The 13,196-nt window shown below is 35.9% G+C and overlaps 1 protein-coding gene across 2 annotated transcripts; it reads left to right on the forward strand.

The window, feature by feature from the left end:
• The first annotated feature begins 1,542 nt into the window (after nt 1-1,542).
• Nucleotides 1,543-12,966, forward strand: LOC103990433 (26S proteasome non-ATPase regulatory subunit 13 homolog B). Of its 2 annotated transcripts, XM_065191181.1 has the most exons (7): nt 1,543-1,868; nt 3,374-3,820; nt 6,933-7,013; nt 10,425-10,621; nt 10,775-10,874; nt 12,518-12,723; nt 12,802-12,966. In XM_065191181.1, exons 1-6 carry the CDS (start codon nt 1,557-1,559, stop codon nt 12,704-12,706), a joined length of 1,326 nt encoding a protein of 441 aa, XP_065047253.1. In that variant the 5' UTR covers nt 1,543-1,556; the 3' UTR covers nt 12,707-12,723; nt 12,802-12,966. The 2 variants fall into 2 exon arrangements, with proteins under 2 accessions (XP_065047253.1, XP_065047254.1); XM_065191182.1 differs by lacking the exons at nt 12,518-12,723; nt 12,802-12,966 and adding an exon at nt 11,207-11,601.
• Nucleotides 12,967-13,196: the final 230 nt, after the last annotated feature.

The raw sequence follows: 13,196 nt of genomic DNA on the forward strand, positions 1-13,196 counted from the left end.
ATAACCCGTTTTATATGCTGGCAATAATAAAATAGAAAAAAGATTCGCTCCCTTTACCCTACTTTTATCGACCGGTCTATAAAAGACGAGCTAAGATGGGATGAGTTGAAGCCACCAGCAAAGGCGATCTCCGTAATGGCTGTAACTAAATCCGCCAAGCCGATTCCTTCAGCTCTCCTCCTCGTTGCTCTCGTTCTTATCATCTCCGCAGGTGAAGAAGCTTTGTCTTCTCTCTCTCTCTCTCTCTCTCTCTCTCTATATATATATATATAATATGATCTGTTTAACTCTTTTTCTGCTTGTGTACGTAGATATGGAGGTGGCTGCGAAACCGATCGTGTCCTGCGGCCCCATGCCGTATTGCACCGACGACAAGTGCACAGTCTACTGTGGACGACGAGGGTATTGTCAAGCGGGGCCCCAGCCAACGTACCTTTACTGTTGCTGTCAGGGTTGACCAGTTACTAGTAGTCTTCGACATCCATGAACAAGAAGACGGCAAAGAACATCATCCTCTGTATCTGTTTCTTGTCTCCGGAATAAGCTTCTCATAGAATCAGAAAAAGAATAAGTTCGTCAAGGTTGATGTTCTGTATGACTTTTCTCGTGTTATTTTTAAAATATAAAATATTATTTTCATATTAAGAAAGTCATATAATTATTATTTTTTGTTAAAAAATATTATAGTTGATGTCATTTCTAATAAAATTTATTATGTTACTAAATATAATTTCCCAACTATCAATCACATTCTTATTTTGTATAATTCCCTCAACTGGCATATAATATGAAATATTTCAGGCGGTTATAAAAATATTTAAAATATTATTACAAACTATTTTAATATTTTATCTTTCTTTATCTTCAAATCGTTTTATTTGATTATTTACTTATTTTTAATCATTTGACGTCATAAATAATAAAAGATGCTTCCAACCAAACCCTTAAGTGGTTGTACGTGGATTAATTCACCAAAGCCCGTGGATTCCTGATTCATCAGATTCTTTAGATCGGACGGTTATTAACTCACCAAAGCCCGTAGATTCCTGATTCATCAGATCCTTTAGATCGGACGGTTATTAACTCACCAAAGCCCGTGGATTCCTGATTCATCAGATCCTTTAGATCGGACGGTTATTAACTCACGAAAGCCCGTGGCTTCCTGATTCATCAGATTCTTTAGATCGGACGGTTATTTACTCACCAAAGCCCGTGGCTTCCTGATTCATCAGATTCTTTAGATCGGACGGTTATTTACTCACCAAAGCCCGTGGATTCCTGATTCATCAGATCCTTTAGATCGGACGATTATTAACTCACCAAAGCCCATGGATTCCTGATTCATCAGATCCTTTAGATCGGACGGTTATTAACTCACCAAAGCCCGTGGCTTCCTGATTCATCATATCCTTTAGATCGGACGGTTATTGACTCACCAAAGCCCGTGGCTTCCTGATTCATCAGATCCTTTAGATCGGACGGTTATTAACTCACCGAAGCCCGTGGCTTCCTGATTCATCAGATCCTTCAGATCGGACGGGCTGTGCTGATTGCGTATGATCCAACCGGCTGCAAGAAATAGGACAGCGGTGGTGGATCCGTATCTCGACGTCCACGCCGGAATAGGGGAAGGGGAAAGGGAACACACAGGGTTTGATGCTTCGCCGAGAATCGTCTTCAATCTCTTCTATCCGAGGGTGATGGCAGATCCATCGTTGACGGGGGCACTCCAATACCTGGAAGCGCAGAGGCATGCGCAGCCGGAGCTGGCCGATTGGTACAGCGCCTTTGCGGATCTGTACCAGCGGAAGCTATGGCACCAGCTGACGCTCAAGCTCGAGCAGTTCGTTCGCTTGGCCGTCGTCCAGGTCCGCCACTTCTCCGACTCCTATTTGCGCGTCTTTGTTTGTTCTAGGGCCTAGTGGATTCGGTTCCAGTGCGTTTGATCTTCTTTCCGATATTTGCGCTCCGTGGGATTTGAAGCAAACTTGGGGCTTTCAGTATGCATCATTTAGATTTGTCGGATGATGTTACTTATGTGGGTATAAGTCAGACTGAAAGCCAAAGATCGAGCATTATAAAGAAAAATAATTTGATTTTTGCACCTCTAATTGATGAATTATTTTCTAAAACAAAGTTCGATTGCAAGTCACTTTTCCTATATATAAAAAAGAATCGGAATTCCTTCGAAATCTGAAGTATCAAGTAATCAGAGCGAGCGGGGAGAGAGAGGGATTCGAACCCTACGAATAACTCGTACAACGGATTAGCAATCCGCCGCTCTAGTCCACTCAGCCATCTCTCCCAATTTAAATAAAATAGAAATTTCAACAAATATGTAACCCTGTATCCGTGTGATTCCTGTTGATCAGTGTTGGGAACGTGTGTTATCAGCTACAGTTGTTAATAAATAACCAATTTTATTGAATTCTTCCTTCTGATACGGCCACCCCAAATTTGACTTTGTTTCTCACTTTTGGCTAAATATTGAGGAGATGTGCACTAAAGCATTCTGATTGTAGTTCTATTTAATAGAACCTGAAAGAGGACCAGACTGCCATTTAGCATCAGATAACGTGAAGTTCTTGATTTTTGGTATGGTTTTGACCAATGCCAGGGGTACTATGTTATTTATAATTATATGTTGCTGATGGTTCACCAATCTGTGGACTCAAGGAGAACTTAAATTCCAGCCACTAGTCTTATTACAATTGAATTAAGAACGTCCCCAACTTTCCTTGATGTCTTCCCCCATCAGATTTATGTATAGTTGGTCATGTTTCTCAGTGCTATTGTTTTCTTTTCTACATTGTTAACACTCATTCTTGAATTGTGCTGTGCACTCCCTTATAAGATTCTTTTATTTTATCATTGTAGCAATTTTTGATATGGCTAGAAGCAAGGTTTGCTTAATTCGGTATGGTTCTATAGTTATTTATCCATTTGACCATCGATTGGGATGTAGTCCACTTAAAAATAGGCAGTTGAAGCCCTGTATGGGTGTTACGGCCCAGTAGCCTTCTTGTACTGGGCTTGTTGCCCGATATAAAGTTGTTATCGCCCCTGTACGGTTATATCCCAATCAAAGAGAATCATTGGGGCCTCTTTGGACTGATTAAATGCACTCTACTTTCTCTTTTCTTCTTATCTCTTGCATTCCTTCACTTTGTCACTCTCATTCTCTTCCAAATCTCACCCAAAAATTACCTAAATGCTCAATATCAGTTAGTTTTAGATGCCTTGGAAACTGATTTCTCATGTTCATTGATGGTAACCTTATTATTTTATTTTATCTTGTTAATCATTTTTATGTATGATGTCTGAATGCATACTCTATCTTTTTCACCTTTACGTTTTCTTTGCATGATTTCAGGCGGGTGATTCCCTTATACAACTATATCATAACTTCATTGCAGAATTTGAGACAAAAATCAATCTCCTGAAGTTTGCACACTTTGCTGTTGTAGTATCACATCAGTATTCAGAAAAAGAAGCTGCAATCAGCTATCTAGATGGAATAATTGAGAAGTTGCATGCCACAAGGGACTTGCAGAATGAGGAAACTATCGTTTATGTAAATATGCAAATAGCTGAAATTAATCTGGAAATAGGAAATCAAAAGGAGTGCAAAAGGCTTCTGGAACAAGGGAAGAGTACACTAGATAGCATGACTGACATTGATCCATCTGTTCATGCTAAGTATTATTGGATGTCCTCTCAGTATCATAAATCTCGTCAAGAGTTTGCTGAGTTCTATAAGAGCACTCTCCTTCATTTGGCCTACACTACAGTAGAGACACTTTCGGAATCATTCAAGTTGGTATATCACTTCTTCTCTTTATGGATATGTCAAAACCAAAATTTTGTTTTGCCAAACTTAATTGAAGATTTTTGTTCTTGTGTAGTTAGCTTTTTCTACGTACTCAGTAAAATTTTATCAAGTAATCATGCTTAAGTGTCTACCCATTCTTTAATGTCGCTTGCAATTTACTTGCATTTTTTATTATAACCTTATTTTTATGTGCTTTTATTTGGTCATTGGCATGTTGGCTGGAAGATGAAAATGGATATGCCAGCCTTGCGTGAATGAGAATTTTTTTGGCATCAGACTTCCCTTTTTATCAAGGAAGCTAGTGGTTGTCAGGTGAAGCCACAATTTCATTATAAGAGGTTTTGATAATAGATGGAGTAGGTATTTTTCTTGCTGTCTTGCTTAAACTAGGATATAAAATGTTAGGTGTGATGTACATATGGCTTATGCTCAATAAGGAGGAAAAAAAAATGATATGGGAGAACTGTCTAAGCTGTTATGGGCAAGTTCGAAGAGACCTATTTGATGCTGCATTTAGATGACGAGACAATCAATATCAATGATGCAAGAAAGGGTAGCGAGATTTAAAAGACTTTGCTAGAAATTATAGATAATTGATTTAAAAGTTCTTAACTCAATAAAGGATATTGATTTGGGTAAAACTCAATGGTGGAAGAAGATCCATGCAGCTGACCCTACATAATTGGGACATTACGATTTGTTGTTGTTGAATGTCACATGGCCTAGAGAACTCAAATGTTTTCGTAAACAAAAATTTCTTATATTTCATGTTACAAGGTTCAGGATTTAACCCATATTTATAATATAAAATACTTAAGTCTCAACCGAAAGTAAAAGGTAGGGAATCTCTATCTAATCCTATCCTATTAAATCATATTAACTCATTCCTGAAGCTAACTAAAATATATCCAAACCTGAAAGTAGATTGTTTCTCAATATAAGAATCCTTTCTAAAGCTAAACAAAAAATACTCAAATCTGATAAAGTATCATTTCCCAATATGATAGTAAAATAACTTCGAAAATACCTAGAACATATAAAAATCCCTGTGACAATTTAAATCTAGAAAATATCCATAAAATCAATTCCAACAATACAAAAAAGGAGAACTAAAACCTAACACGTACAGACTCCACCTAAACCGAAGGAGACTCAACTTTGAGTTTTGGGCTTTAATTGATCTTTATCAAAGAGTAACGTAAGAAAATCATGGAAAGTCTAAAGGTAGTGATGTGTCACCAAAGGAAAGATGTTGTGGTAAGATGAAGTCAAAACAGCAATCATTGGTAAATGAAAATATTAGGAAGTTTGATATAAATGTGAGAATAATGGGAATTTCAAAAGAAAGAAATTAATTAGAAGAGGATAAAATTAGTTTGAAGTAAGGCTAAATATTTTAAAATATTTGATACCAAAATCAGAACCTGGTAGGGAGTGTGGCGTTTGGCTTGCACAAAATAATTAAAATATAGTTGAACATCATATTTGTTTACCTGGTTGGATTGGTCCTTATTTGGCAAGATGCTTGGCATATCATGGTATTTAATATGATGAAATTTGTCGCATATGCTTTAATAATAAGTTTGACTCAGGTAGGAAGAAGACCAAATATTGCTAAATTAAGGAAAAGACTTGTATGCCTGTGGGTGTTATGCATATTACATCTGAGTCTCCTCAATCTAAAGTTTGGGCATGAGATTCTCTTATGGACCTAAGTAATTTTGGCTATATCAACACACAGCTCCAGCAACTCATTTGAAGTTTGAAAATTAAAAGGAGATGTATTTGGATGGATTTTTCTCACTTAGTAAACTTGTTTACATAATATACACATGATTTGTATTGTTACTTGCAATTGCATTCTTTGGCAGTTGGAAATTATTGAGGTATAATTGGAGATATGTACTAGCTCCTGACACTATGTGGGTCCCTATGGTTTGCCTAGTTATTGGTATCTCAGACAACAACTTGGTGTACCTTTGGATTCATTATTTGTAAATTTGTTATATAATAACTTTTAATTGGCTCATCACATGTCTCAGTCTTCTTGATGGAGTTTAGTGGAAATGGATCCACCTTCTTGTTTGAATTTCTTAATATAATTTGTTTAGTGTCATCGGTCATATGGACTTTTTTCCTGAATTAAAATGCAGTCTGATTGCTTCTGTCATCAGGTTAAAATGTGATGGATAGAAGAGAGACCCACATAATTAACTGAAGCTTTTCATGGGTGTGGGAAGGAAAAACATGATATAATTTGTTGTTTCTCACAAAACATAGACTGATGATAATCAAGTTCTCTCTTTATTAGTTTATTAACTTTGTAAGAAGTAATCAAACATTAGTGGAAGAAGCATGGGCATTCTGTTTTTTTGTTGTTACTTGTCAGAAAATTGAAAGAGAATGAGAAACACAAAATATCATCTTAAAGATGAGAAGAAGGTGGGTTTCATGTGATTCACCAGCAAATTTGATAGCCATATCAAACGACAAGAAAGAAGTGCCATGCTACTACTAATAGAACAAGATGTTTTGTGACTTCTTTTCCCACCAAATTATAAGAGAATTATTCTATTCATATAATCACATTATTTATGGGAAATGACCAGAAAGCATTTACAGAAAGATGCGATTTTCTTGACCGAGATAACACGAACATCAAGCTTTCAGCTATAAGAAGTTTTAGCAAGCTTGTTTTTCTTACTCAGAGTTCCTAGACTAAATAAAACCAGGTGTGTTGTATAAAGTTGGAAAGCAAGTTATGCGTCCAGTATTCTCTGATTCTTTGACACAAATTTGCCTGATGTCACAAATTGGCCTGACTAAAGTGATTTTTGTTAAATATTTAATCAGTTATGAAAGTTCGATGGTGTGTAGTCAGTCCCGGGTAATTTGTTCTCTAGTGGAATAAAGGATTATATTTATTGTTTTTTGATAGAAATGGAAAAAAAAATTATTTTCCATTTTTATGTCGCCATAATTTGTTAATATTGTTTGATCTAATGATTAAAAGTGTTCGAGTTCTTGCACATCTTAGTTCTGGAACTCCTTCAGTTGAAGCTTGATCTCATCTTAGTTATTACCTGTTTCCTTTTTTCAGGATTTGGCATTTGATCTGTCCCTTTCTGCCTTGCTCGGTGATAACGTATTCAATTTCGGGGAATTGCTTGCTCATCCAATTGTAAGAGAGTTTTACTAATAATTAAGAGCTGATGATGGTAGATGACCTTTTTTAAAAAAAAAATGTGTCGGGATATAGAGGACACTTATAATTGTTAATTTACATTATAGCACTTTCTCATTGTTTTGTCTCCTTTATTTTTGGTTATTCAAATTGAAATCTTCTGCACTTTGTGTATTAATTACTTGTCATCATGTTGATATTTTCATGCATAATACAGAGTTTTGCATGGTCAACTTGTGTAAACTGTCAGATTTTATTTTGTTTTTATGTGCTGTGTATATTAAGTAACTAATAAACCATTTTCATAATCTAATATTTTATTTTTTAAATCAGTACATAAATGAGTATTTATAGTCAAATATTGCATTGGAAGTTGGAAATTTTTAAATGTAATATAGGTATTACTAATATCAACATAGGTATTACTAATACCTAAATTTTTAAATGTAATATAGGTATTACTAATACCGTATTAGTGTATTACTACGTGTGACATTTTATAAGACATGGCAACTCAATAGCCTTGTCCCAACTGTTTTTACCGTTCTGTAGTACCTGCCAGAATTTCCTAATTAAGGATTTTACTAATATATGTTAGAGCTGAGTGCCTGTTTATTCCAAAGGCTCCTTAGGTTTTTATCATACATGTATCGATGCTTCAGCAATTTGCTATCACGATGTGGAAAACAAAAGAAGGGAGCCTCGCTTTTATTATATTGTAAGCCTGATGTTCAGCATTAAATAATAAAATATCTCTTGAGTTACCTTCTGCGAAGTGAAAGTTTGCTAGGACATTTTTGACAGGGTTCAAGAAGGGGTTTCTAGAGAACTTTTAATTGTAGTTATAGATTTTGTCAAACAAGTTGGTGTTTGTATATTTGCAAATGATTTTTTCTTTTCTAGGGTAACTCTGAAATCTTCTGTAGCAGTTCTTAGTTAGTGGTACCGCTTATAGTGTACTACTAAAATAATTATTATTCTTAAGAAGGTTGGGAATAGTTGAAGACTACTTTAAACTAGCAAATGATATATGCACAGAAGAGGAAATGCTATTTGGTTTTGAGTTAAGAAATAAATGTCTCATACTCTCATTTTCGTATCTAATGTTGAACTATGCTATGTTAGTCTGATCATGATTTTGAGGTTGGAGAGTTTTTGTAGGTGTCTATTGATGCTTAACTTTATCATTAATTTTTTTCCTGAGATATTTTCAAATAAGTTATTCAGGCTTATTGCAGAATAAAGTAACAAATGCTATTTGGCTGTTGAGTTCTCTAGCCAATCCTGATCTTATCACCCCTAGCTGGTTCCGGTCCAGATTTTGTGAGCCTTGGAACTCCTGGTTTGGAATCTATTTCTGATAATGTTTTTCAAGACTGACATGGTCTTGTCTGGTAGTATTATACTAATAATTTTCCAACACTGAGGCAGAAAACAGAAGATTAAGAAAGACATTTAGAGGGCTGACAAGGTAGAAGGCTATGGTATGAAACATTGGTGTGAGCAGCAGGAGAAAGCATATAAGAGTTAAGAGGAAATGGATAGAAACTGGCACAGAAAGATTTTTCATTGTAGACAATTAATTATAGAATCAGATTTTTCATTTTAGACAATTGATTATATGATCACTCTCTATTATTTACTAGTGATAATTATACATGAAGCATGATCAAGTTTTACCTATAGTTAGAGTTACAGAGAGGGAAAAGAAAAATGAGCAACTTAAACCAATGCAGTATTGGTTTATTGATTTTTTTCCTGGAGTTGTAAAAATAATGACACAATTTCTATCCTAAAAGGGAACACCTGTTGTCTTTAGTTTCATGGCTACATCATTTCATGTTCAAGTTGGACCCAGAGTCAATATTGTAGTTGGTTAATTGGTTCTAAGTGGGATTCTACTTTTATAGTTTTTAGATTGATGGATACAAGCATTGGTGGTGACTAACTAGTGTTAACAAGTTTGCAGCTGATTTGCCAGATGATACAGTTGAATAAAGCTTAAATTGGCATTTTACACCAGATCTTGAACATGAAGGATCTTAGCTACACAATGCAATCACGACGGTATAATGTTGCACAATAGAAGCGATTGGTGCAGTTTTATACAAATCAATACTTGGTAGGTTAGGTTAATTTTTAATTCAGGTTAAGTCAATTCATATTCACATTAAATTAGTTAGTCAATTATGTCAATAACTTAGCTTCAGATTTGATTCTAATTAGGAGTCTTTGGTTGTTTTAGAGTTCAATTACTGTTCATGTTTGTGTGGCATCAACAGGACCTTCAGTACTTTCTCCTAATGCATTTTGAGAGTTCTATTTGGACTCAAACATTGGTTAGCAGAAAAGAAACGCTGCATGTCTCCAAAACAATCTAAATGGCACTGGGAATGAAGCTTATGGCTTGGTTTCTTTTTGGATGAAAATCTTTTAACGAGTACTAGAAGAGGCAGTTATTGTCTTATTTAATCAGTGGCTGCTAGGAGAATTTACATTCATTTGATTTATCTCCTTAGTCTTTTTGGAAGAGAAACTCTTCTCAAGTCTTTTAGTTATCCATAATAATGATCATTTCTGGATTTTTAGAATGAATCTATGATGGAATTTTTCTAAATAAAAACAGTGTTATCCTTATACCTTATGTAGTTTTTCTTTGGTGTCTTTCTCCTTTATGTTTTTTCTTCCAGCCTCACTTGCCTCTGATATCTTTATTCCTGCAATGACCTTGTATCGACTACTTGTTCTCGCTCTACTTGCTGCCTCATGGAAGATTGTTACTTCCACAAACAAATAAAGCAAACAGTGCAATAATATGATGCAAGGGACACCTGCATTTATGAGGGTTACTTTTCAGCTTTTCTTGCATCACCTAGTTTTTGAATTTTATAATATCCTTGTAATTGGAGTCATATAGATATCCATCTTGTAAAGTCGACTTATACATCTCAACACTTGGATTTGCTTGGACTTTTAAACTTCAGAGACAAATATGAAAAGAATCTCATGAGTGAGCTGCCTGTAGATTGGACCAAAGTGGTAGTTTCATATACCTTTTTTTTGTGTAAACCCTTAAAAAATCAAGACGCCTGTGCACCCTCTCGCTTAATTTGCATCAGTACTCTATACGAAACTTCAAGATTTCAGGAGTACATGAAATAACAAATATATAAAATTCAAAAGTGATGGAGATATCTTATGGAGAAAATGCAAAACAAAGGAAACTTCTATAAAGAGCTTAATTTATTTTGCATGGTGCAATTCTTAATTCTTTTTTTGCTTTTACTCTAATTTTTTCTTGGTTATGTGAATGCATAAAGCTAACATGCATGATGTTGCTTACCTATCTCATTTTTTTTAAAGTGAGTGCTGATTCTAGTTAATTGATAATTTTTTGATGTTTTGCAGATCAATAGTCTGACTGGGACCAATGTGGAGTGGCTTTACCATATCCTTCATGCTTTTAACAGTGGAAACCTACTTCGCTATCAAGAACTTTGTCGTGTACATAATATCGCTTTATGTGCACAGCCGGCATTAGTGGAGAATGAGAAGAAACTACTTGAAAAAATTAATATTTTATGTTTGATGGAAATCATCTCAAGGTAATTTCTGCTAGAAAAGATTAATCCTGTTCTAAAGGTGGCTCATGTTTATTGCTAATTGTGCTTATTTTTCATTTAATTATGAAGTTATTACTTTTCAAAGTGACTCCACAGTAATACAGTTGTTTGCTTTTGCACTTTGTTTCCTTGTAGTCGGCCATCTGAAGATCGAACCATTCCATTGAGTGTCATTGCTGAACGAACTAAACTTTCGATTGAGGATGTGGAATATCTTCTTATGAAAAGCCTCTCTGTAAGTTTTTACCTAATTCTGCATTCTCTTATAAACTATTACACAAATTAGTAGGTAGATTTTGCTATCTGGAAGAAAGCGGGAAGCACAAAATGTCCACCTTAGTGTTTGACCTGTTCACTTCAGTTTTTTGTAATTTGGTTTTTCATGCTAGGGAATACACCATTATGGATGTCTATTTATTTGTTCTATATTTATCTCATTTCTGGTGTTTTAGCCCATAACATTTGGTAAGATCATATTTTGTAGGCATGCGGTACTTGTTTGGTTGATTAGCATGATTGTTGGAACTTTTTTGTTTCATGAATCTTTCTTTTTTTTTTTTCCGTTAGAGCTCAGGCCATAGAAGGTCCAACCATTCCACCGTCAATTACGAGGACCAAGAAGCTGGAACCTAAAAGATGGTGGGCATTTTGCTGGTTATACCTGCTACATAATTGGCATTCGGGGCAATATCACCACCCCGAGTGAACATCATATTGGGAATCAAGCCACGATACTGACTAAATCTGTCAGGCAACTGAGTCTAGCACTGCCAACCATTGTGTTAGAAATTTTTGTTATTACAATGGATTGAGCCCATGACTAGCCTCATATGAAGTAGTAATAATTGCTTGCCCAACCAACTCAACGTGGACTGTTGGTTGAATGCTTGTAATCTTACAAGCATAATTTTTTTTTTCTTCAGCTTTTAAAATAAAGTACTCCTATGCCTAACCTTCTTTTTTCCTGCTTCATACTTACCAATTAATCAAAGTGCTGGCAGGACAGTAGGCCCCATGGATGATGATCTCTTGATTGTTTCTGATGGTTATTACCAGGATACCTAGTACAAATTACTTGATTTTTCCATCATCAGACCAATCAAACTGTAAGCGCAGGAATTAGATCATTTTTCTCTTCACTTCTGCATCTGTCTCTCCTAGGGAGGGTATTTCCTGTTTCTCCTCTTTCTATATGCTTTTTTATGGGGGTTAACTAGTTCAGTTCTTGTTTGTATTTTTCTTGTTCCTGCTGACTCCTGTTGTGCATGATGATTGTGAATGAAGTGGCTGCTTTGTTTTAGTTACATCAGCAGGATGATTTCATTCAGGCTGTGAATTAATTATAGCTATTTCTCTGGAAATTATTTAGCTGATGGCATTTTTTTTCTTGATACAAAATTTCTGTTTGGTATTTCGTTTGTAGTGTGACTATTATTTAGTTGGGGAAATTTGATCTTCATGGTAGGAAAAGATTGATGTAGCCTGACTTAATTGTTGCGCTTTATGGGTTGTTCGTGTTGTATTTTGTTTGTAGTGCCACATTCAGATAATGTTTTTGCATATTTCTGATGGAAAAGAAGGCTGGAGGAGTCAGGGCTGAAGCTCTAGTCGCAGGGTTTGACCTCATAGACCCTTACCACTGCAATTAAAATGGATTTGCTAATGGTGCCTTGATGTTGATTTGGGCATGATAAGTCGAAAGATCTCCCAACTAAGATTATCATTAGGCATTGTGGTTTCAGGGTTTTTGGTCATCTTGGACGCATATCTAAGAACATATTTCCGTTTTTGCAATGTCTAGTTGGTCGCCAAGATGCGTGTCAAACCTTCTTATTGTTTCTGCCTTACATTGATCATGGGCACAATGGTCTATTATAGGTTCACCTCATTGAAGGCATAATTGATCAAGTGGAGGGCACAGTCCATGTTTCCTGGGTGCAGCCGAGGGTTTTGGGAATTCCTCAAATAAGTTCTCTGCGTGATCGGCTGGATACCTGGGTGGGAAAGGTGCGGCAAGCCTTGTTGTCTGTCGAAGCCGAGACACCTGATCTGGTGGCTTGTGCCTGATGCGCAAGAGAGAAAAGGTGTTTCTGTAGCCTTGTGCCATGGTTTTGTTGATGACTTTTGTACGCAGCTGAATCTGTATTCTGCTAAATTTTCAGGATTTATCTGAACTTAAAAGAGGGCACAAACAAGATATGACTTGAGTTCCAAGTTCTTAGGCGGGTGACATCTCGTAGCCAGATGATAAATTTTACTTGTGATTCAGGAACAATGTTCCCTGTTGAACATTTATGCCGAAAATGCCATTCGTTTTTACATCTCTATATTGCTCTGTCGAACATTTATGCACGAACAGTCATTGATTTATTAAGGACAGCTAGCGCTGTTTGTAAGGAATGTGTCTTTGTAATACATTTTTTTCTTGATCATCTTCTCGATTCTTGATAAGACCGAAGGGCTTCGTCGCATTGCTTTTGGGAACATTGGTAACCAAAGTCACGATTTTGACCGTAGGATCGAACATTCCCGCGGTCCAGATAAAGCCTGGCGTTCG

Source organism: Musa acuminata, chromosome BXJ1-7 (genome assembly GCF_036884655.1).
Source record: "Musa acuminata AAA Group cultivar baxijiao chromosome BXJ1-7, Cavendish_Baxijiao_AAA, whole genome shotgun sequence".
Taxonomy (NCBI): domain Eukaryota; kingdom Viridiplantae; phylum Streptophyta; class Magnoliopsida; order Zingiberales; family Musaceae; genus Musa; species Musa acuminata.